General features: G+C 37.8%; 1 protein-coding gene across 1 annotated transcript in view; it reads right to left on the reverse strand.

The window, feature by feature from the left end:
- UXS1 (UDP-glucuronate decarboxylase 1) overlaps window positions 1–24,442 on the reverse strand; it is a 62,393-nt gene that overhangs the window by 21,302 nt on the left and 16,649 nt on the right. Inside the window, exons 4-9 of the mRNA XM_054842341.1 lie at window positions 23,131–23,174; window positions 19,073–19,133; window positions 14,124–14,304; window positions 4,584–4,688; window positions 3,177–3,236; window positions 765–886 (exon numbers count right to left, since the gene is read on the reverse strand). Of these exons, the coding sequence (XP_054698316.1) occupies window positions 765–886; window positions 3,177–3,236; window positions 4,584–4,688; window positions 14,124–14,304; window positions 19,073–19,133; window positions 23,131–23,174 (573 nt within the window). The remainder of the gene's footprint in view (window positions 1–764; window positions 887–3,176; window positions 3,237–4,583; window positions 4,689–14,123; window positions 14,305–19,072; window positions 19,134–23,130; window positions 23,175–24,442) is intronic.

Raw genomic sequence — 24,442 nt, forward strand, 5'->3', positions numbered from 1 at the left:
TGTATATTAAGGCTGCAAACACCAAGAAACAGTGATACGATTTTCTTTAGTGTGCCACATTTTCTAATCGAATAGTCCTCCAGAGACTAGCTGAACAGCAACTGAATAAGATTCACACACAGGTAAAGAGTCAATGCTGCGTTAAGTTAATGAGGACTTTCTACTTGTTGATTATAAAACCTACAGAAATTGGCATGTATCATTTCACAAACATTTTAAAATACATTTTTATCCTCATGTCATGTCTTTGAAAAAGTGCATTACATAGCCAAGTATTCATATTTTTTGTTAAGGGCTGTATTTATACCTACATAATTTTAAGATAGTTCTAAAGTGATTTAAAATACATTGCTCCTATATGGGTATTCATTAAAGAACTTCCTAATTTTTACTTGTATGTTCTGATTTCAATTTACTTCTCAATACAGAATCAACTTAAAACAACTCTGCTATCTGGCTCCCAAATTAGTAAGGTCATCTCAGTTTAATCTGTCTAAAACCTATTCATAGTACTGAAAGACAGAGTCTATCAAGAAGACTAAAGCACATTTTCTTGAAGAACACTGCTCATCTGAAAAAACGTAACGGATGGGAGCAATAAAACTTTTGCATTAAAGAACAGATTTTGCAGCTACAGTGTAAATGCTCCTACTCAAGACATTGTCTTTTGCCCTCCTACCTTTAAATCCACATAGTCCATTTTCGTCACACATTTGACCTTTGTGATTACAGAAAATCCATTGAATCTGATACACGTTTAATACCTGTTTCATGTATGCATAGCACATGGTCTCTGCAACCCGCTTTCCTTCATCATAGCAGGCTCTTGGGCCTATTGGATTCACATGGCCCCAGTAATCCTCATTTTGAGGGTGAACTTCAGGATCTATGGGAAGGAAAAAAACAAACCCACCTTAAACAATCTTCTATCAATAAGGTGACTATGTATCATGAATCTTTCAGTAGATCACTGGTGTTATACAGTTCAGTTTCTCTCTGAACTATGCATTTAAAAGATACTAAGTTTCAACACCATTCCTTAAAAGTGTTTTCAGTAGAACCACAGAAATGACAGTTATGGAAGATGTGAGACTCAAGATAACTGAGTACAAGCAAAAACCAGCCACCACCTACTTTCCCCTACAAGAGTCTCTGAACTGAGGGTTAAATTCAACTCTTCTCTGCAAAGACAGACCACCTCAAGGGAACAAGTGAGACTCATATAATGTAATTCAGAGGAAATATTATAGGTTATATAGGCAGGGCTTTTTACTGTATTTGGAAAAAAAAGTAAAGCATCTTCAAGTTTTATAAAGTAAGAAACAAGGAAAGAAAAATGGACAAAACGCAGAAGTACTGCACTTCTTAAAGAAGAAAGAGTAGAGCGATGTACCACAATGTACTTGCTATGTTTCTTCTGTTTATCCTAGCTACCACTGGGCACAAACAATGAGGCTAGACAATCCTCTGATTTGACCCAGTACAGAAACTCTTGATTAAAAAATAAACAAACTAACCAAAAATCTCCCAGGAAGCTCTGTCCCTCTACATGCTTGAAACAATACAATCCCTTTGTTACATTTCCCCACTTCGCTATCTGTGCTGCCTTATCCTCCTCACTGGATTTGAAGTTCGCACACATTACTACGAAACTTTCAAATTACAGTTTAATTTATGAAACGATGTTGACAGTCAGTTCTGATTAACCCTTGCAGTTTTTCTGCTGCTCACTGACATGATTTGAGATGAATTCCTGCCATACGACAGCCACAGAGCAATGACAAATGCAGAGATGTTTTACACAATCACAAAAGCCCATAGCATTCTTAAAACGGCCCCAGAAGGCGCTGTGATGTGGAAGGACGCTTCAGCTTCTGTCTCCTTTCTGGCAGAGGCAGCCTTATGAATCACTTGGAAGCTCTCTATACAACGCTGCTTTGAGAACTCCCGTGGAAACAAGCTAACATTTTCTGACTTAATTCTCCATCCTTTATTTTTCAGCAAATTGACTTCGCCTGTTTAATCAGAGCATGATGTGAATAGACTCTACTGGCTTTAGTGACACAACAAAGCCTGATAACCAGGCAGACTGAGCAGAGCAATGAGGCTCCAAAAATTGGGGGGTTTTTTGCCTGTTAGTCACCTGTTCCAGACAGGAGTTTGTTCAATTACAGAACAGTCTACCATTTTTCTTTGCGGAGCCTAATCATGGATAATCAAAGCCAAGACATACTCAAGCTGCTTATTCGTTGCCCAGTCATCTCAGTAGATCTCTTGCTTGGGTATTTGCTTTGAATCTTATCGACTGAAGTTATTCCACCAAAAGTGTACTCCCTGAGGTATGTTCTTTGTCTTTCCTCACTTTTTCCTCACAAAGCTTTGTATCTTGTTACAGAGATGATTATTTTTTGTTTGCTTGTTTGTTTTTTAAAGCCTAGACTCTCACAACTACTAATGTTGAGCAGGTGACTGTGCCTCCATATCTCCACTAACCTTGCAATTACCGCTGTTATCAATTAGGCAACAGTTCGCAACAGCGGAAAGTTTCCTCTAGTAGGTACATGGTCTGTCACACCCCCCAAGGAAGTGCTAAAACTTCTTGTTTCATGCAGCTAGCAGTTCTGTCATTCTCTTGCTACTCTACTTCTTAGTGACGGCAGAACGAAGGAGAAATATGGCACCATTGCTCAATATTAGGTTTTAAGAGACACCACAACGGCATGCATGCACAATCACGATTTTCTTAGCTTGGAGGTTATGTCCTTGTCTCTTGCACTGTGCTGCACACGCTAGAGCGATTGCTAAACTGTAACAATACAATTCCTAAGTACACTGGGAAGAGAGAAGCAGGTTTGCTACTGAAATTATCTTTCTTCAGTGGTTTTCATTATGGCATCTGGATTTTAATCAGATTTCAACACCCAAAATTCCCCCACAAGCCCTTTTGAAAATGAGCCATAAACTAAGACATAGAAAAGTCTGAGCCTCCTTCTACCACTCTAACTAGAGATTTAAAGGAAGTACTAATGCCCACATTTAAGGCTGTGAGAAGTATATCTGATAAAGAAATCAAGCTAAGACAGTGATGAAAATCTATCAATCATCCGACAAAGGTTCATAAATATCTTTTTACAGTCACATCTCAAGAGCTCTAAAGGCTGTTTTATCCTCCTTACCTCCATATACCTCTGATGTAGAGGCCAGCAGCAGTCGTGCTCCAACACGTTTGGCTAACCCTAAATTTTGGGCAAGAGGGAAAGAAGAGAATCTTTCAGTCACATTAACTGCTTTAGTGTGACCCCATTTTACATGTTTTTAAAGAGATTTTGATTTCTCTCACTAGATAAATCTAGCTGTAAATCACATCCATAGCTCCCACTCCCAAGCCAGAAGACTTGAGAAACAGCACAGCAGCACCCACATGTGTGATATGTTTGCTTCTGGGACTAAAAGTTACACTGAACCACGATCCAAGAACGTAATGTATTACACCCTAAATAAAGGCCAAGGAAGCATAAACCATTCCAGTTATGAAATCAGGACTCTGAAACAACATATTCTATTATGATTACCAAATCTTAAAGATAAGCTACACAAAGAAACTGATACAGAATAACATGCCATAGGACAAAAATCAATCATTTTCCCTTTATTATATCCCTTTAAATAGACTGGATGATCCTACCCATCACTTGAGATTGTTCTGCACTCCATTTCAATGACTTTCTGGCCTTCAAGTTCGCATGGCCAATCAAAGAAGTCTCTCATCTATGCCGTACAACTGTCTGGTAACTCAATAGCTTCTAAATCATTTAATTCTCAGAATTGTACTCACTAGAGTATCACTCAAATGAGAAACTCAGCTGAGCTTATGCCCAGTGGTTTTTTTGACTTAGAATAACTCTTAGGATCACTGACATCCAGTTGAAGCTGCAGCATATGCCAAATGGATCAATGATGGGAGGAAAAAAGTAGTGAAGGCTTGAGGCCTTCTTTTCATAGGCCCATTCCCAGCATCAAAACCAATAGACAAAGCTGAAAATGTTGCCTTGTAATTATCTAGCATGAAGATAGATATTAAATGTTCTTGCAGAATTTGCTAGCCAAGGCATGCACAAAAGGGTGCAGTACTCTTGATGTTCAGGGTTTACAGCGCCAATGAAGTTCCACCTAGTTCAACGTTTGCTGTGGTGGAAAGGAAGAGTCATTCATGGCAAACGTGGGAATGTTCCACAGTCACCGAGATGAGAAGTGCAGTCAAGGACACAGCTTTGCTATAAAAATTCCATGCAATTAATTGTTTCTATGACTTCTACAATTACTGCACAGTTATTACTCCATAGCCAAGTTACAGGCATGAAGTTCTTGTGCTTTGATAGCTGAGCTTGCATGTTGTCAGAGTTCATCTGCAGGTATATTTAAAGGAAAAGTACAAAAATCTTCAGAGGGGAACCCCTCCTTATTTTTCTGAAAGAATCTACTTTTTAAAATGTTCAACTCATCTGCTCCATCGTCCCCTCCCTCCAAAACTCTATCCAGGTTATATTATGTCTAACAAAGTAAGAAAAAAGGTTTCCACTTACCCAGCATGTTTAATGTCCCAATAGTGTTGGTCTTTAATGTTTTTATAGGATTATACATGTAATTTGGAGGAGAAGCAGGAGATGCTAGGTGATAGATCTGGTCCACTGCAGAAAAATGAAGAGGGGGGGAAAGAAAGCATTATTTTCCCATGTAACATATTAAATGAGAAAGCATTAGACACAAGAAACAAGTACTTTCTGCATTTCCTAGCATTGGAACTCAGAACTTCCTATATTGCTACCTACAGATGTATGCAAACCTGTTGAAAACCAAATTTTAGGACAACAAAAACTAAAGCATAATATATACCAACACTGTTGACGCAGACACAGAAGTCTGCGTGGGTGTTGACACTTGTAACAATTTTAGTTATGAGTACTTCAGAGATGTTTAGAAGCTGCAAAAGTATATGCAACATTCTGTTACCCTCAAGTTTTTAAGCGACTACCAGCTTCAGAACATTTTTCTCAAATGGAATCCCAAGCAAAGGTGACAGAAACATTTTTTTAATACCAGGAGGAACCTTTCCGGAAAAATAAATACTGTATTTTTCTTTGTAAGCCACTTGTCAATGAAATATTAAAAGGATTAGTATCATATCTGTATTTTAAATATATATGCCAAGATATGGGCATGCAACTTTTGTCCTTTTCCCCCTATCTATTGCCTTTGTTCTATGCTGTACTTTGGATAATACAGCATTTTAGTGTAAAAAAAAAAAAAAAATCTCCAACAGAGAGATTTCAGGGTACCCCCCCCCCCAATTATGAAATATAAGTAACCAACACACTAGAGTAGCTTACAATCGATTAAGGTATACTGATGCCTAAGGTTATTTAAAGGTAAGGTATCTTAGGTTTGGCAATAGATTGCCCAGGTAGTACAAATCCCAATCTTAACTAATTATATTTGTTGCATTTCTGTGGCTGCAGTGTAAACAAACATAAAGATTCAAATCACCCATAGGAAATACGTATTCAACGCAACAGGAAAATAGAGACTAGTACAACAAAACTAAACAGTTACACCATTGTCATAAGCATAGACTAGATCAAAACCCAGGATTCTTAGTTTAACAATTATTCCTAGCACAAGAGAACAGAGAGAGAAAACAGAAGGAAGGCTGTAACACATTTTAAGTTCAAAGGCCAAATATATCATCGATCAGGGCTTCTTTTCTCTCCACCTTTTTCTACTTCGGTTTATTTCTATCTTAAGCTAAAGGAATTGTAGTTTGCTGTCTATTCATCCAGTAGCCAGGCTTACTTGTTTTTATTTTCAGCTATTTACCCATTTTCATAAAATGGTCTATTTCCAGAACAAGCATGGCAGTCATTTCTATCAAGGTAGTTCAGAAGACACATACAGGTATCATAAATGGTATTTGATACAAGGAAAACAAGCACACAGGACTTCACTCAACTTTGGTTTTGTAACAGGCCATCAGGAAAGTTGCTATCTCTGTACTTCAGAACTTCAAAGAGCTCAGCTCATGCCAGCAAATTTAAAGAACTGAAAAAAACTCAGTAAGGTGTGCAGTACACCAGAATCAGTCTTAAATATAAAACCTAAAAGACTCCCAAGATATTAGTTGGTTAACATTGATAATCATGTGAATCTTAGGCAAATCCTAATTTGAGAAGAGCTTCAGCCTATCAGGGCTGCAAAATGCATTGCATGAGATAAGAATGCAAAAGTTAGAGGTACTACAGGGAAAAAAAAAAATTTTTGTTAAATTAGAATAAAATCAAACCAATAAAAACCAGACTCATTCTTACAAGCAGTATCTGATATTCAACAAACCTCAACCTGCAAGCCTTTCATAACACAACTATTGTAAATATAAAAATGTCTTTCTGTCTTCTATGTAACATGACTCACAGTTAGCCTGAACTACTTAAAAAAAAAAGAACATGGATAAGCAAATGCCAAAAAAAATTTAAACATAAGATCAAATGAGACATAGTGATGCTTAAGAAAGAAAAAGAACAAATCCCCTACCAAGGTCATCCAAGAAAAGTAGTCAAAACGTGATGCAAGAATGAGAACAGCTGGATGGAAAAAGGCAAAGTAATTCTTTGTCTTACAAAAGGAAAGTTTGGGGTTTTTAAGACTCAGCACCGAAATGTGAAAGAACCTGGAAAAGTCAAGGCCAGCTGCTATTCTAACAGAAGACGATATTGAGTGGCATAAGGCTGTCTTGCCCTAGAACAGAACACTACTGGTCAAATGGTACACTCAAACACATTTCTTTTAACCATTTTCTCAGGTGGTTAATAATTAACAAGCAATAGCAAATGATATCAATATAAAATAAAGTTGTAGTTTGATAATGTATTAATTATTGTTAGTCCTCTGTAAGGTTTAACTTTCACAGTATCTGTGACAATCAACTTTTTTTCCAGTTTTAAATTAATCCTTTGGCCAAAACCAGGGTAAAAGCATCCTTGACTTTCAAATTAAAAAGAAAATACGCAAACTTGCCCAAATTTTCCTTTTTCTGAATTAAAACGTAACTACACTTGCTTAAACAGCACAGGCTGTATATGAGATACAACCAGTGGGGGGGGAGGAAATCAAATGGGAAGTTATCACCTGCTCTTAACTAGCTGAGAACACTGAAATGTTAATGTGTTTCCTGTTAAGGTTTCCCTTCTTCCCCAATTCCCAGATTCCATTTGACAAAGCAAGTACACAGTCCTTTGCTTCCTGATCTCTCTCTAAGACAAAAAAGCAGAGTAGTTAGGGTAACAGTGTATCTAAGTGGCTTAATTTACCCATGTGGAATGTACCTATTTTCAGCAATCTTTTAGACAATGGAAAATTTTAAATAGTTAAAAGCCTTCAAAACACAAGCATCTCCTTCATATTAAAAATTATATCCTAAGTATGCGTTCTGATAATAAATCTTTAACAATAGTGGCAAAGTTAGCAAGGTAAAATATTTAGCTTACTTTCTGAACCCTTAGTGAAGTGCTCTTGCATATATAGTCATGTTTCTTTAGATTAACTGTAACTTTTAAGTCTATCGGGCAAGCTCACAGCTCCTGTGAGTGCATACTGGCTCATCTGTGGGAGCCGCGTCAAAGTTTATCCCATGCTGCATCTTTGCATTATTGCCCAACACAAAAAATCTTGCAAAATAATTTATAATTAAATTGTATTCACTGCTCAAGCTTACAATGTCAATAGTGATGAAAACAAGGAGAAATTATTGCAAGTCAAACCTCATCACAGAGAATAATTAACTATCAGCATACACACAGGAACACATGATGCATGACTCCATCACTCCAAGTTTCACAGTCTTGACAGAGTAATGATATTTGACAATTAGTATGCTCAAGCAGATGCCACAAAATATATCTACTTCTTGCATGTCGCCATGCTCTCTTTGGTCTACAGCTGTTAATCTCTAAAGCGGAGATGACCAGCTGCCTACAAGAAGTCAAAACAGCCAAGAAAACTACAGCTACAAATCTTAGCAGATGTGTCACATTAGTAAGGACTTATTCTCACATAAAAAAGTGCAGAGAAATAAAATTTCATGTAGCAGACTGCTCTGCTATTTGCTCTCATATCAACAGAAACTGATTATTTCCATTCACTACAAACCCCAGTGCAGCATCAAGAGAGCTCTTCACAGAAGGCAACCTATAGCAGCAACACCATTAGCATCCAAAGACGGCCTGACATGGCGAGCGCTGGAGGAGGCAACCTCCCAGCTCAGGTTCGATTCAAAGCCCTGCCTGCATGGCTAACAATGTAACTAGGATCCTGCCTGCAACACAGAAACAGTTAATTGTGCTGTGTGTTGAAGTGTGATGTGGAATAAACTCTCCTTGTTTTGGTCACTGTTGATACTGCAAGCTTCAGCAGTAAATAAAATTTAATCAAATTGTTTTGCAGGATTTCTGTGTTGGGGTAATAATGCAAAGTGGCAGCATGGGGTAAAGTTAATTGGTCTGTTGAACTTTGACATGCTTCCTAGAGATGAGCCATGAATAAGAACAAAATATGTGACTGCCTCAAGTTATGCCTCTGAACGTAAGCATCCCCTTCCCACAGCACAGTACTGTCACGAAACCAAAGAAAAGGGGTAGACTGGAAGCTGATGAAAGAAATGTTCAGAGAAGCTGCTTGCAGGTGGCAGGTAATTTAAGCACAGTGGCTCGGAAAAATGAGCAAAGCAACAGCTAAAGCTACCTGCAGCCAACGCAGAGCTGAACTCTGACCTGACTTTCATGCTGTTTCTTTCTACCTAATCCTTCACAACCCTTTCTAAATCTAGTTTTCAACAAGCTGTGGTGGATTTTTTGCAGAGTGAAAATGTCAGTTCAAAAGCTTTGTGGTCAGTCAGTAACTTACTGTTCAATCCTAGTCTGTCAAAGCAGAAGTGAACGCTTTCCTGTCTTCCTACCTCCATCCAGGTAATTTTTGTTGGTTTTTAAATACCTGCTAACTTTTTGACACACAGCAGCTCCTGTAGGAATGGTTCCTTTAATGGCATGTGACCATTCAGATGAACAGGGCCAAAAACTACACTTCCCTTCTCTGCATCGGGATACAGCTAGGTCTGTGATTATCCAAGTGGCCATATAATTGTCAGCTAGAAACAAATGCAAACAACTTGGGCGCTCTAGCACAAAGTTGGCAGTTATTTAAGACAGCAGGCAACTTAAACTCTCCTCAAGCCAGACCTGTGGAAAGCTATCCTAGCTACAGCTTTGCAGAGGATCAACTGTTTGGGTGCCTAGGACAGCATCTACTGGAGGAACGGAACAAATGTATCTTGTAACTGACCTCCACACCTCTTCCTTTTTTATGAGGTAAAGAAAAAAAGTTTTACATTTACTTGTGCCCACTAAGAAGCCTTGAGCTAGCTTTGCAATTAAGCCACAGTGCAATTAATTGAAAATGTGTAAAAGACTGTGCAAAGCTTTACTTAGATAGGTAAGGACCATACAAGAAGAACAAATGATAACAAGAAAATTCTGTGAGGTTTGTATGTAACTCACATCAGGGGCCAGAACTCTGTAAGCCACTGTGAACACAGCAGCAAGAAGTAGCTTTACCAAGCATAGGATGGCAGATTAGTGATAAAATAAAGAAACATTAAACAAGTTTTTCATGTTACAGTTTTGCTGAAAAAAGCACAAAAAATTAAATCTGTTCCAAAACAGCACAGACATAGAAGCTGGCACAAGCATTCAAGCCATCAGGTACACAGTGACAAATATAGAAATCTATGATCAACATGAAGTTTTAGTAACATACTGCAAGATCAACAGCAACTAAAATTTGTTAGCTATGTCCTTTTCTATGTGAAAAGCTCAAAAAACCCCAATAATTTATTATACATGCAATCTGTAATACCTGAATCTGGACAAAAATGTTTGATCTTGTGTTTTCGTTAATGCTAAACAAGTATGATCAGTATAACCACTCACTTTTACAAAATATTGCAATAAAACTACTTTCCTTCGTACCATCTATCTTTATTTTCCAGCCATATCATTGCATGTGTTCTGTGTGCTTCCTAAGTGACTAGTAAGGGTAGAACCTACCACCTTCCCTATGACAGGAAATTACATTCCTTCCTATGAAGGAATGACCTTCGATTTCCGCCTTCAACATGTGTCACAGTGCCAGAAAGGACTAAACGGGTCACTAAGTCCTCTAAGTACCTGCATCCATCACTGTACTTGCTAGTCAGAAAGTACTAAGCAGAAAAGCTTTGATCAGAAGCATACAAACAAGTTTCTACAGCTTAAACATATGGACTTTTCTTGTAAAGAACAGCTATGCCAATTCCATTACTGTAGGTCAGGCCAGAGAAGCTGACACAGTGAAGCGAGACATTTCTATTGCACTGAACTAAAAAGGACTACAAATACAAATTTGTTTTCCTGATTTAAAAAATGTTGCCTGCAACTTAAGGCTAACTAGAATAACTTTATAAAGGTTTACCATATTGCTCGTAGGAGCAGTTTTGGAGAGCTTCACCAGAGACCCAGGCACCACTGTACTTGGCTCTGGACAAACAAAATTAAGTAGGATATGTTATCTTCTGCCTTGTCATGACTTTCCATAACCATACAATTTAAAACCATCAAGTTGAATGTATTAAGTATCTGGCAGAGGGAATGAAGACTAGGGGGGAGAAAAATCTGGGATGGAGGTACTGAAGAAGAAAAAAAAGTATTAAAGGCACTCATAAAAAATTTGAAGCTGTATTTGCATGTGCCTTATGTTATCTGTGAAATGACTTGAAGATGAACAATTCTGGGATACTGTAGAACAATGTTTAGTAAAGTATCATCTTGACTTCTGCAAGGCTGTTATTCACAAGAAGGCTACAGACTACTCCTCTGGCCAATTTTGTGAGACTTGGTTTTAGCCTTAAAGTCAACTCAAAATCCTTAAGCCAGCAAAGTCCTTAAGAATAAAAGCATTTTTCAGTCCCAGTCAAGCCAATGATCTATTAAAGTTCTGTAAATAATGTTACTTTCTATACCTATGTGCATGTTACTAACTCTGAAAGCCATTCTCCTTGTCACTATGCATGTCACGTGCTTACAGTACTTCTCTCAACTTGCAAAATGTGTTTGTATTGTATCACTTTGAAAGCTCTTCAATGAAAGTCAGAAAAGCCCAAGATAAAACCTACCTTTGTATTCACAGTCACTGAAAACAGAGCCAACATTTAATACATGCTTTGCCAGAAACCAGATCGCTGGTATCAAGAATACTAAAAAAACGCCCAAGCCAACAACAACAACAAAAAAAATCAGCTTTATCTAACTGATCTTCACATTAATTATTTCAAATCATCTCAGGAAGCAAGCGATGAAATAGTTCTTCCTTACCTACCACTTATGAACTCTTTTCTTCTCACTTCATATTACGTTAGGCAGTGAACTTGCACTTGTTTTAAAAGTCTGATTTTGAGCATCAGAATGGAACTACTTTTCACTACCCTGTCCAAAAAGAAATAACCTATTTCAGCTTCAGCTGCCACAGACTACAATTTTAGAAGAATTGTACGAATATTTTACCGAGAGCTCCTGTTTAAGCAGTGAAGCATTGGAGTTCCTACTCTGCAACTGTGCTCCTATGGTTCAAAACCAAAGTGGGCAGTGTGATCTAATTAAGCTGGAAACGAAAAATCTCTAAAAAGCATAACCCTTGAGGACTACTGTGAACATCTTTCCAAGGGAAGAGAATCTTTAAGCTGTATCATTTTTTGATATAATGATAAAGCATTCAAAACATATTATGCATTTGTCATTAGGGAAATGAAATCAGTTCAACAGCATTAGAAATCTGTGGCATTTTCAGGCCTGTTTTTGTTTCAAATTTGTGGAAGGGGTGGTAAAAACAAACCAAACAAAAAACCCAAAACAAAAAAACACCACAAAGAAACCAAATGCCTAAATGTGTTCATGTGAACTGTGAAACGCTTCAGCTGAGGACATCTTTCAGACCCATGAGGTGCTGGGGGTAAAGGGAACGTGCATATGTCACCTTATAAAGATCATTTTAAGGCTTCTAAAGGTTGCTGAAGAAGAAACGTCAGTGAGAACAGGATAGAGGCTGTGTATACCTGTCTGACATTTTCTTCCAGTTTTATTCAGCTGCTGTAGCTACTGTGGACAACAAGGTGTGAGTGTAGCTAATGGCACTTGATAGCCAGACCTCAAGACTGAAGACCAAGAGGTGCTCCTTGTTTTTTAGGAGTCCAGTTTGTGGACTGCCATTTTAAGACATCACATTGAAACTGGCTTATATTTTTGTGTCTGTGGTTTTTGGAGGTTTTGGTGGGGTGTATGGTTTCGGGTTTTGTTAGGGAGTTGGGTATTTTGGGTTTGGGTTTTTTTTTTATTGCTGGGGGGTTTGTTTTGTGTGGCGTTTTGTTGTTTGTTTGTTGGTGTCTTGTTGGGTTTGGGTTTTTTGGGAGTTTTTTTAGTGGGGTTTTGTTTTTTGGGTTTTTTTTTTTACATACATATTAAAGTATAACAATAATTCATAGCAGAAATACAGAGTTTGGTGGTTTAAAAGTATTAATTTTATTTTAACCTTTAGTCACACCAGCTTTAATTTATACTGTTGGAGGATGAGAAGACATTCAATAAACTGCCCCCTGAATAACATGTTATAATTTGTTGTCAGTACAAAATGAGGAATTGGTGACTTAATTACACAGAACACGGGAGAGGTAGCTAAAGGATCTCAGAATTCCCATTCATTAGTGCCTAGTAACTGGGCAACAGTATTAGCAACGATGATAATTCTCTGAGGTGGTCTCAAGTGTAAACAGTCAGAAAGAAGGTAACACAGGGGAGAGATTAGGAAAGTTGACAAATTGAACTGGCTGAGGTCTAAGCTACCAGCACCGGGAGTCAATAAGATCCTAGTCTCATTATCCTGTCAGTGGAAGCAGAAGTTTGAAGTAAAGTAACAGGCAGTAACTGAACCAGTGCCCTGTCAGAGCAGAGAAGGAGTATGTGTCTGCAGGACTGTTTCAGTAGTGTTGTCAGGAATTCATCACACGCAGTAACACAAGAGATGCAACTGCTACAGATTTTCCCTCTAGCAATTCCATCCATTAGAATTCAGCAAGAATAAAAAAAATACAACCTCAGACTTTTTTTTGTTTGTTTAAAAAAAAAAGAAACTACATTGCTACAAAGTTTTAAAGGGATGAAGCAAACCCACCAGAACTGCAGTGTAATTTGAGTAATGTTTTCATTGATTCACTATATACTTATACACTCCCAAAGAAGTCTGTGAATGCACGTACCTCTCAAATACAGCTATGTTAGTGCTGCCTTATAGTTTGGCATGATAGGTGGAGGTTTATGATAGTTTAGATGTCGAGTTACTTCCACTTCTTTGGAGTGGAAGTTTCTTTCTTTGCTTAGTTTTTGGTTTGTTTTTGTTGAAAACTTGGGAAATTCAGTGCTGCCATTTTCCTATTCTACAGGCTGTGGAATGCTCTTATGTGAAGTAGGAGCACTGTTTTCCACAGAAGGCAATTAAGGAAAGTGAGTTGACTTGCCCTCTGAAAGAACTTATTCTCCTCTCAACTGACCGTGCACAGTTGCAGGATATATGCCCTCTAGTGTAACTGCAGCCCTGAATGAAACTTCTCGGTTCACAACATATCTAGACCACATGCTCTGTGCGCGTAGTAAGCCTGTGCAGGCACACAGGGATGTGCGATGATGGATGGGACAGATAGACCCATTGCCATCTTGCCTTCTCAGACAATCAGTCACATGAGGAAGTTTTTAAGATCTCCTTCCTCCTGTCCAGTTAGGAAGGAAGAACTGATTTCAAAGACAAAAAGCACTCTGAACCTCTCAGTCCACACTGGTCACAGAAATTAGGCTAATAGTAAACAAAGCATACAGGTATTAGACAAATCCAGAAGTCAGTGGATAGATTTTTTTTATTTTATTTTTTTTTTACAGACATATATACTTACAAGGCTAAAAACACAACAAAGTGCAGATACCAAAGCAGAGACTACTCACCTTCAATGTACAGGGGCTCAACGACATCGTGATTTATCAGTTCGAAGTTCTCATGACCAATCCAGTGCTCCACATTTCTTTTCCTGCCCGTAAAGAAGTTGTCCACAACTGTAACCTCATGGCCATCCATCATTAGTTTGTCAGTAAGATGTGAACCCACAAACCCTGCTCCTCCAGTTATCTGCGTTAGGACAGTTGGTATAAATTTCTTTTTCTTTTTACAGAAACACCAGACAAAGTCTACAAACATGAAGACAGAAGAACAGTAGCTTTCAGGTATTTGCTTACCCCAGGGGAAACAACTCCATTTCCATGCTTAAATTTTTTTATCCAATATTTACAGCATTTAAAATTTCAAGAGAGATGCTTCACATGTTTCACCACTGTCAGGCTAAAAGTTCAGCTAACCATTCACATCAACAAATCTCTTTTTCAGATTAAATTTTTTTCCCTTTTTTTCCCTTCAAATTGGATTGTGCCTTATTATGAAACAGCAAAGTCTAAAATAACCAAAAAAGGTAAGAGGAGAATTCTATGCAATTCTCATTTCTCAGAAGAGACGACAGAATGCCAGGGGTTTTAGGTGGAAGATTTATATCACCAGAAATGTCGAACTCAGCTTTTGTCTGGTTTAAATGGAAGACACGTTACGTGTTCTAAGTACGTACTGCAAATTCTTTCACCCTTCATAGAAGGGTATCCTCAGATGAAAACAAGTCTTTGAAGATATCTTATTTAAAATATCTACTAAACCTAAAATCATTCCTTTTGTGTTTTAATGCATCCATAGCCCACATGCTATCATTCTGTTTTCTTCCTTTTCTACCATTAGTTCCAACATGAAGTATTTGCCTGTCTTGGAACTTTATGATGTTTTACTGCAAAGAAATAAGCAGAAATAAAATACTTAAAAACTTGTTCCATTGCAGATGTAGATGCAAGGAAGTTCTTTATTTTTTTCCCTTTTGGCACCTAAGTCTTTAAGAGTAAACAAACAAACAGAAAATAAATCACTAACTCAGTATTGAAGCAGTCACCACAGTACGTAGTATAACTGCAAGTTGTGTGACGCATCCAGACAGACGTATCTATGGAAGTAATTATTTTCTCTGCACTTCATAAGCTGTTTTCAAGAACACAAAGACATGATGGATCACCACTCTCAAAGAATGAAGGGACCTGTAAAAGCCCCGTGTGGCATCAGCTAGATTATATGACTGCAGGATCAAATTCACATTTTGAAAGTGATTCAGCTGTTTATCTCCATTCTTCAGCTGCAGTGACAACTAACCAAACAACAAAAGAACGCAGTGAATTGTCAAGTAAGAATCTAATGCATGGATGATGTGCTACAATGACAAAGCACTGCGTGGAGAAGAATGTAGATGCCTGAAGTTCTTTTTCTTTCCCTTTGGGCTTGTCAAAGCCCAAACATTCATCCTGCCTACTTCCTCCCCATCCACTATTGAAAAAAAGCCAGATTAGCAGAATTTTTATTTTTTTTTAAAACAAGACAGACACAAAGGCAAATAGAAAGCTATCAAAAACTATAAAGGAAAAGAGATAACTACATCTGTTCTCTTCTGTAAAAACTGGAATGTCCACTTCTTGTATTCTCACACTTGTTTTTCTTAAAAATTCAGGGCCAATGTGTCACAGACATTCTAAGTACAAGTTAATAAAAGAATCATCTAGTTGGCCCATCTAGTATTCTTTTATCAGGGCTTCCTTGTAGCAGATTCAGTATGTGATTCACTTCCTTGACAAACCTGAAGGAGAAAGAGGATTTAGGAGAAGCCCTCTTTGAAAAAAAGAAATAATCTCAAGGCTCCCACTACCCCAGAACAGACAGGAGGGAAGAACAGGTTTCTGGCAGAATGCTGTGAACAAGGAAAGAGGAAGGGTAGTAACTGAGGGAGAACAGCCCTCTGCCAGGTGCCACCACTTACCAAAGGAAAAAATAATATGCACAGAATACCCACTGCCATAAGCTTATCCTGACTTGGAAGCGAGCTGCAGCCTTGCTGACTGTTCCAAGGGTTTTGCTTTTGTGTGGTGACCAGGACAAAAGTTTTCTGTAGATGACCTGAACCTATTCATTCAACTGAGGCCCAAGGAAATCCCCTGATGCTACTTCTATTTCCAGGATTCCAGAGAAGACAAGCTCAATGCTCACAATATATCTTTGGTGCAGTAAAAGAAGGTGTCTTCTTCCCCATCTCCCTTTTGGAAAAAAACATAAACCAAACCAAGCACTGCCTACAGCACTCTTCTATGCTATATGCAAGCAAGGAAAAAAAAGCACAAACCAATTTTGTCTGGAAAGAAGTTTGCAATTACTTTAAATCTGTAAGTAGTTTTTACGATAAATCTATGTTAGCTTTATTAACATATCACTTCCATTGGTATTAGATAAAGAACTACTTGGAAAAGGAGCTGAATTTCCCCTGGAAAAGTAAACAACTGTATAAATTAATTTTATTATCATTACTTGAGGCTACATTAAAAAAAAGAGATGATGATTTATCATTGAAGCTCTCTGTATAACCTTCCTGTAACCACTCATAAAAGCAAGGTCAATATACTTCATTTCTAAATATGACTTCCTGAAAATCACAATGACATATTCATCTACAAAATCATATACTGTATGTGAATCATTTCTATATCAGCATTGAAGCATCAGCACTTGGGGCTTAAAAAGGCATTCTTTAATAAGGCATCATTAATAAAAGTATTTAATTACTTAGTAGTGCCAATGTACTTGGTAACTTCAGCATCTACTAAAAGGCACAAATACTAATAATTTCCTCCACTAGAGGCACTTTAAAGTTTGTGTATTTGCTAGACGGGTTCATTTCTGCTGTCTGCAGTCAGATTCAGAACATCTAATATCCCATATGGAATTTGTTTATTTTTATGCTTTAATTGGTCTACCACATTCAATTCAGAAAAACCCACATGACAGATTGAACCAATGTCAACACTATATTAACAGAATTCCTTTTCTTGCATACAAAAGCCTGTGGCCTAGTCACTTCAGAGAACTGAGCAAGTAGACAGAACATGCACAACAGGCCTCAGACTTGAGCTCTTTTGAATGAAGGTACCAGAGTATCTGGTCTCAGCTGAAATACCACCCCTACTAGCAATCGTCTCCAAATAGATGCAGTATAATAAAAGATAACTGCTAGAACTGTCGTCTGATCAGGTCAGCGCTATGGAGACTGCATTCAGAGAGAAATCAGAATTTAGAATGGATTCCAGGAAAAGATGCACTATCAAAAAATATGAAGCAAGTCATCTACCAAAGTTCACTTGGCTTGCCGACTCTTGTGTCTACTCCTGAGAAACTTCCAAGTGTCATGCAAGGTCTACATAAACCCTCAATAAGCTGACTTCAGATACTCAGGAGAACATTTTTCCTGTAGGATTATGACGGCAGCATTCTAACAGAACGAAACTGCCTGTGTGGGCAGGAGGCTTGTGAAAGCCCATCTGAGTTCCCACTGAACCAGTCCCCAACCACAACAGAGAACAAACGACTGAACATCTCACTGATCCTTTTGGCCAGCTTTCTCTTTAGTAGTTTAAACTCTACAAAATATGCAGACACCAAAAAGTTATTCACCTCCAGGTGACCAGAAAACACTCCTATTTCAACTACTTGCCATCACTGTTGAAGCAACAGACTTCATAAAAATACCCAGTAATTTTAACTTTTAAACTTTGCCTCTTAAAGATAAGAGCTCCATAGCCTATTAAACAGCTTACACCGATACTTCTCTTGAAAGTACCTTCTTGCTTACACAAAAACCATCACATTAAGGTAATTTTATTACACTTGGACATGAGGAATTTTCAGAATTAAGCCCCTCTGACGTTTCCCTCAGCATACCCTCCACATTCAACAAGGTAACAGGGAGCCTACCTCTTCGGACTGTCATAAAAATGACAGAATAACATTGAAGAACTAAACTAACTTGATAAGACTCATTATTTATGAAGTTTTGCAATAGCAGTGGAGACTACTGTCTCATACAGCAGTAAAACCAAAATTTGTTTTTAATTGCATCTTTTCAGTGTTTTTCTTCAAAATTTGGAAGAGTCAAAGCAAAAGAGAACATCAGATAAGTTAGGCACTTTAGCAGGGACTTGTCCCAGACACCGTTCTCTACCACAGAGGCAGAAATTCATACTTCTATATTTACACAACTTAGCTCTACTCTCTCTGCCTCTTCAAAATATGGGGGACAATTTTTTTTCCCCAGGACAGACTGAAACAAGAAAAAAAATCAGGACACAGCTAACTTCAAAAGTGTTTGTAGACAAAACTGGAAAGCTGATGTTGCAGCAGAATTTGCTGAGTTTAAGAATGCCTTGAATGACTACTTGTCCTGACTTAACCTGCCTTCCTCTTCCACCCTAAAATACCTGTGATGCTTCAAAATATCAGAAACAACGTAGAAGACAAGACACAAACATTCCCTCAGTCTAATTAACTGGTCCTTCTTAACAGTGCTGCAGAGCAGCTACTTTTCTAGCCTTATGACTAGATTTTGTCCAATTCTGTCACACAAGCTTTCTGTCAAGATGTGCCTAAAATGTTTCCCAGTGTCCGCAAGTTTAAGCCACCTGGGAGCACAAGATGAAAGACCCTTTGGCAATGCAGTCCTGAGATGTTACAAGCAGATAACAGTAGCTTAATTGGCAAGTCAAACCTCCAAAACAGAGCCCAAGTGTATTTATCCACATGCTGAATTTGAGAACATCAACAGGGAGTAGTAAGTGTAGTAGTACTCTAAATCCTGAGCAGCACGTATGACATACAAGGTAATTTACTTTATTCCTGTTCATGTCTTTAATTAATCCTACAAGAATGATTACATTCCACAGAGTTTTTTTCCTTTTTATTTCCCAAAACAACCCCTGAGTAAATACCAACTTACCAGGATTCTTTTACGATCCTTTTCTGATAAAAATTTCACTGGTGGGTATTTCTGGGTGAAACTACAGAACATTTCAAAACAAAGAAGAAAAACCATGTCAGTTTCGGCCTTGCTTCTTCTTTCACATATCTGTCTTTGAAATATGAAAAAACTACTCTGACAATCTCCCATTCTTAAAGTTCTGCTATGGGTACGTTTAGTCTTTTTTTTCTAAAGAAGGATCTGGGCCAACATGAAAAAACATCTATGGTTTGTAAAAGCACTGTGAGAAATATCAAAATTGATCTGCAAAAAGTGCTTTTAAAATTTCTACTGAATTGATTTTCTAGAATGAATCACTTCCATCTTTTGAGTGCAGAATTGATGCCAAGCATGACATCACAAGAGAAAAACAATAAAACATGAGCAGCGATTGAACTTTTTTTTAAAAAAAGTTTAAAAAAAGCAAACAACCTTAAAAGTTCTGGAGAAGCAAGCAAGTTGTTTTGACCTACCGCACTGACGTCAAACACTTCTCTTTGAAGTTTCAATGTGAAGTTTACAATATAAAGTTTAAATTCTCCTTAAAGTTTCACAGTAATCAAGTATACAATCAGAATGTTGAAGAAACACTTTTTAAGATACGTCAACAATTTTTACCAGAGAGCTCATTCAGTATGAAAGCTAATCCTAATTTTCTTCTCAGAAATAGCTAGACTGCCATTGTTTTGATGGTCTTCAAGCTACTTTCACTTCAAATTTTTTTGCACCTTCTTCTTTACAGGAACTTAAAATAAAATTATGTGACATACGAATCTTAGGTGCTCTCTAAACTTAAAATTGATGCTCAGAACCTTAGATGATTTCCCAGACATGGAATTGTATCACTTCTTTCTCCCCCTACTGGCATACATCCTGCATACAGCAACAAACTCCTCCAAAGGAGGTGTGAAAGAAGGTGTGAATTTTATTTCATTTATTTCAGTAATTAGCACTGTAGTCTTGACAATATTTTAATAGCTCAGATTTTTCTTAACTAAATATCAGTGTGACACTGGACAGAAATCAAACTATGGTTACTCTTCTCCTTCGGTAAGTCCACATGCTAGAGGTGCAATTGGATGTAGCACACAGGAGGTATATGTGCCAAGAGTTCAGACTGAGATTACATTTTCATCTACTCACAAACAGACGCTAACTGAACTGACCGTACACCTCTGATCTTGAAGAACCTCCCCTGCTTCTAACCTGCAGTACTGGCTCAACAGGAATTCTTCAGAGGCAAAGCACAAATGCTTCTGTACTTGTGTCAACTTTTCACCCTAGAGTGAAACCCATTTTAAGTTTCCTGGATAGGGGAAATATGGCAGCGGCATCTTCCAATGTTATCCATACAGGAAGACTGAAATAAGAAGCTACCTACACTTGCCTTATATCACCACATGGTTCACTAACGGGAACCCTATTTCTTTGATTTAAGCTGAGAAGCAAAAAGAAACAGCAGTGTATAAGTATAATGCTGATATGCAAAATACAGCCTTCCTGGGAGAGAAGGGCAAATTTACCAATAAAAACAAGAGGCTTATAGAGTTTAAAAAAAGTGAAGTGCCAAATAACTTGATGCAAGCTAAAAGTCAGTCTTTTTTAAGACCACTTTTTAAGGTCACATTAATCCAGCATGGAGTAATACTGCTGCCGAAGGGACCTCCCAACTATTTTTGCTCCTTCTATTACACCAGTACTAGCTTAGGGGCAGTGGGCAGGAATCTGGAACTGATCCACCTGAATGTTCATCTTCCAGCAACAATGTTGAGTTTATCTTGACCTAATGCTTGCTTTAATGACTACACGGCAATGCTTTTGCTGTGCAAATTATTCATAAAAACTTTCCAACTTTAGCTTCAGTTAAACAATCTCTTGTCACGAGACTAGCATTAAGGAATTCTTGTCTTTCCTGCTTCCCAAAAGCATGACGATGGCTTGCTTTCAGGTTTTATCAACTTATGAGGTAAAAGCCCCCATTGACACTAGAGACTAAGCTTTGCAAGCAGGATCAGCCTTCAGACATCTGACAGTGAGTAGTTATTTACTGTCACTTTACATAGATATAAAATTCAAAAATTATTAATTGCAACAACTCACATGCAGTTAAACCAGCAGAGGTAAATTGCTACACTATTTGAAAAACCCAACAACAGTAAAAGCCCGTATTTTGATATGGACAATAAGAGCCCATAAGCCCTCATTTTGTGAAAGTTTAATTCTCAGATTGGCTCATACAGAGGTAAAAAAATATATTTTGATTCCTCCTCTTCATTGCTAGACATTTGAAACAAGACTCACAATACACTGCAAACACTACTCAAAAAGAAAAGAGCATTTAGATAGCTCCTGGAAGAAGTTTTAACTTAATGGTTCCACCCAACAACTCATTGCTCATTTGGAAAAATATAACAATTATTTAAAAAAGAGCCAATCAGGATACCTTGCCACAAAGGTCCTCTGTGAATGGCTGAAGGAAATAGCTGAATTGTAATAACTGAAGCTGAAGATACACTGGGCTATCAATAAAAATAAGTCAATTGAATAGAGGCAGGACATAAAAAATTTCATCTGAACATAAAATCTTTATAATTTGATCGTTATAATTGATATGGTATTATCACATGCAACAACTACAGGTGACGCAGTCTGCAATTTGTCTCCTGTTGCCAATATATCACCTAGTTTGATCCATGAAGTTCATGCTTACATTAAGAGATGAGCAATCGGATCAGTATTCTCACTGAAACAAATTGTATGTGGCAGGTCACTGAATCTTTCACATCAATTGTGAAAAAGACAGAACTGACAACTTATTTCTTTTCTCTTTTTCTTTTTTACAGCACAGGAGGAGTGGGAGGAGGAGGGGCAACTGCTTACTGGTAAGACAAAACTCAAAACACCAAAACACTGTGAGCATTGAGCATACCCCTGACCAAAAGCAATGGGATTCTGCTCCACCCTCCAGAGGAACAGCACACAACCACCAATATGCCATACATAACCATCCAGGCTTACTGGTACTGCTTGAACAAGTCCAGACTTGGCCCTTTGTAATGCAGCAGTCTCAGCCAGCAGTTTGCTTGGGATATCAGTGCCACCTGTGAAACACTATCACTGCCAAAAAACAGCAGTGTCCTTGCAGAGCTGATAGCTCCTATCCCTGTTGCAGACCTTAGTTTGTGATGAAAAGCATCTGCCCGTGAGGACACTCAGATGGGACAACTGATCTAGTGGAAAGACAACAAGGCTGGGGAACGAGGGAGTTATTTGCAGAGAGAGACTGAAATGCCTGGTTTCCCCATCCAGTTTACTGTCAGCACTCAAGTGGTTCTGCTGGCATAAAAGTGAGGAAACAATGTTGCAGGGTGGACTCAAGCAGCCAAGGAGAAATGGGTCAGGCTTGGAATTTTACTTTTTTTAACAACTATGTCAATTTAAGGTGCTTGTGGAACTACAGCACATATTTAATACCTGCAGCTCATCGAAAAAGCTTGTCTGCTTTTGTTCAATCACATCATCCAGTTTAATCCAAGATACTGCATTCCCTTACAAATCTCAAGAGGAGTGAGTCAGGCTCATCCAAAGCACGTGCACTGACTAAAGTAGACAAGCAAATCACTGTACATTAGCTGAACCATGGTAACGGATCACATGTGCGGGAAACGCGAGGTAAAACATTGTCAGTCTTTTGAAACTGAAACCAATGTTTTAGCACACACCTGGGTTGGACTTACTAAACCATGGTAATTCGTTCACCAGCCGGACTCAAATCAGGAAATTCCTCCACAGCATTTGAACTTTACAAAAATCCAGCATTCCCAGTTTACTATAGTGGGATTAATCAACTTGAATACCTTAAGCATTAATGTCTTACAGCATTCAAGGCCCCATCCTCACTTAGATATGATAAAGAGCCAAAGATACTGAGGGCATACGCAAAACATTTCTCTCAAGCCTACAACTACAGAACTGACTGCTACAGAAAAGAAACTGTGCTTTGTAACTGCTTCCCACATTTAGCAGAAAAGACGTACCTTTTTTCTAGATCTTTGATTTTCTCCCTTAGAGGTGCAACAGCCTAAAATAAAGGAATAGTATTTTATCTTTGAAGAATAGAACAAGATTCACATCACAAAACATGCACATAAATTACTTTAGGGTAACAATCATGGCAAACAAACTCCTATGAAGAGCTGCGCTGAAGACACTCCAAGAAACTTGCATCTTAAAGCATCCTTTATGTGGAAAAAAAATTTTAAAAAAATCCTTGAACCTTTTTCACCAAAAATCAAATCACCTTGTACAGTGTGAAATCCCTTAGCTTACCACTGAAAACAAAACACCTCACGGCTATGAGTAGCATAGCCTTGTTGATAAGAACATTCAATGTTATGATTCCTATTTGGCAAAGTGAAGTCACAAGTGACTTGTTGGAGATTGTTAAAGGCAATCTATGTTGAGCAACAGCACAATAGGACAGTCAGTAAAACCTCAACTATTCAAATGGACAGCAGCTACACAGACACAGAAACAGAGGCATTAGCTCCAGAGAAAAGGCTATGGTTCTCTCAGAACATGGTATATGAATTTAAAGAGACATCATGCTTAAAAATCTAAGACACATTTCACATCATGATTCAAGGGTACACCTAGGCTTTTAAAAAATATTAAAAGGAAATTTGTTAGAAAATACAGTTCACCTACAAAGACTTTTGCTTGTATTTTCACTGCTTTGAAAGAGAATCACTTAAGTTGGCATCAGTCTCAGATTATCACAGGACACAAATTTCTAACAGTTCTGCCAAATTTCAACAAGTTCCTGAACTCTTGTTTTTAAGTTTACAAAAAACTTGTCACAATATTTACCATCTAGGGCCCTACATAAATTGAAAGCTATCAGAGGGTTCTCTCTTGAAATGGTACTACATAGCAACGCATCACTAACCACCATTAATTTGTTTTGGGCAAATATTGCTTGTTAGAGCTAGACAATTCAGCAACTTCATGAACTAAGCTGCATATTCATGTTAAGAGGAAATACAGTATTGTCATTTATATTCATTAAATATCTAGCTCTGTGGAGCAGCAAATAGGTCTTGAAACAGTTATACTTATTATACAAGATACTGTGTAACTAAAGCTTTAAAAACAAGATCCATAAATGCTCAACGTCTCAGACCTCAGAGTAACTCTGATCTACCCATTGAATTTCAAGCATTTGACCATTCTTAAACTGGGATTTTCAGAATGCTCATTGCAATGTTTACCAGAATTGAAAAAAAGAGAAGAATGCAAAAAGACATAAACTAAGAACACAATCTTTCCATTGATTTTAAGCAGTATCAG

This window comes from Grus americana, chromosome 1 (assembly GCF_028858705.1).
Source record: "Grus americana isolate bGruAme1 chromosome 1, bGruAme1.mat, whole genome shotgun sequence".
NCBI classification, from domain to species: Eukaryota; Metazoa; Chordata; class Aves; order Gruiformes; family Gruidae; genus Grus; species Grus americana.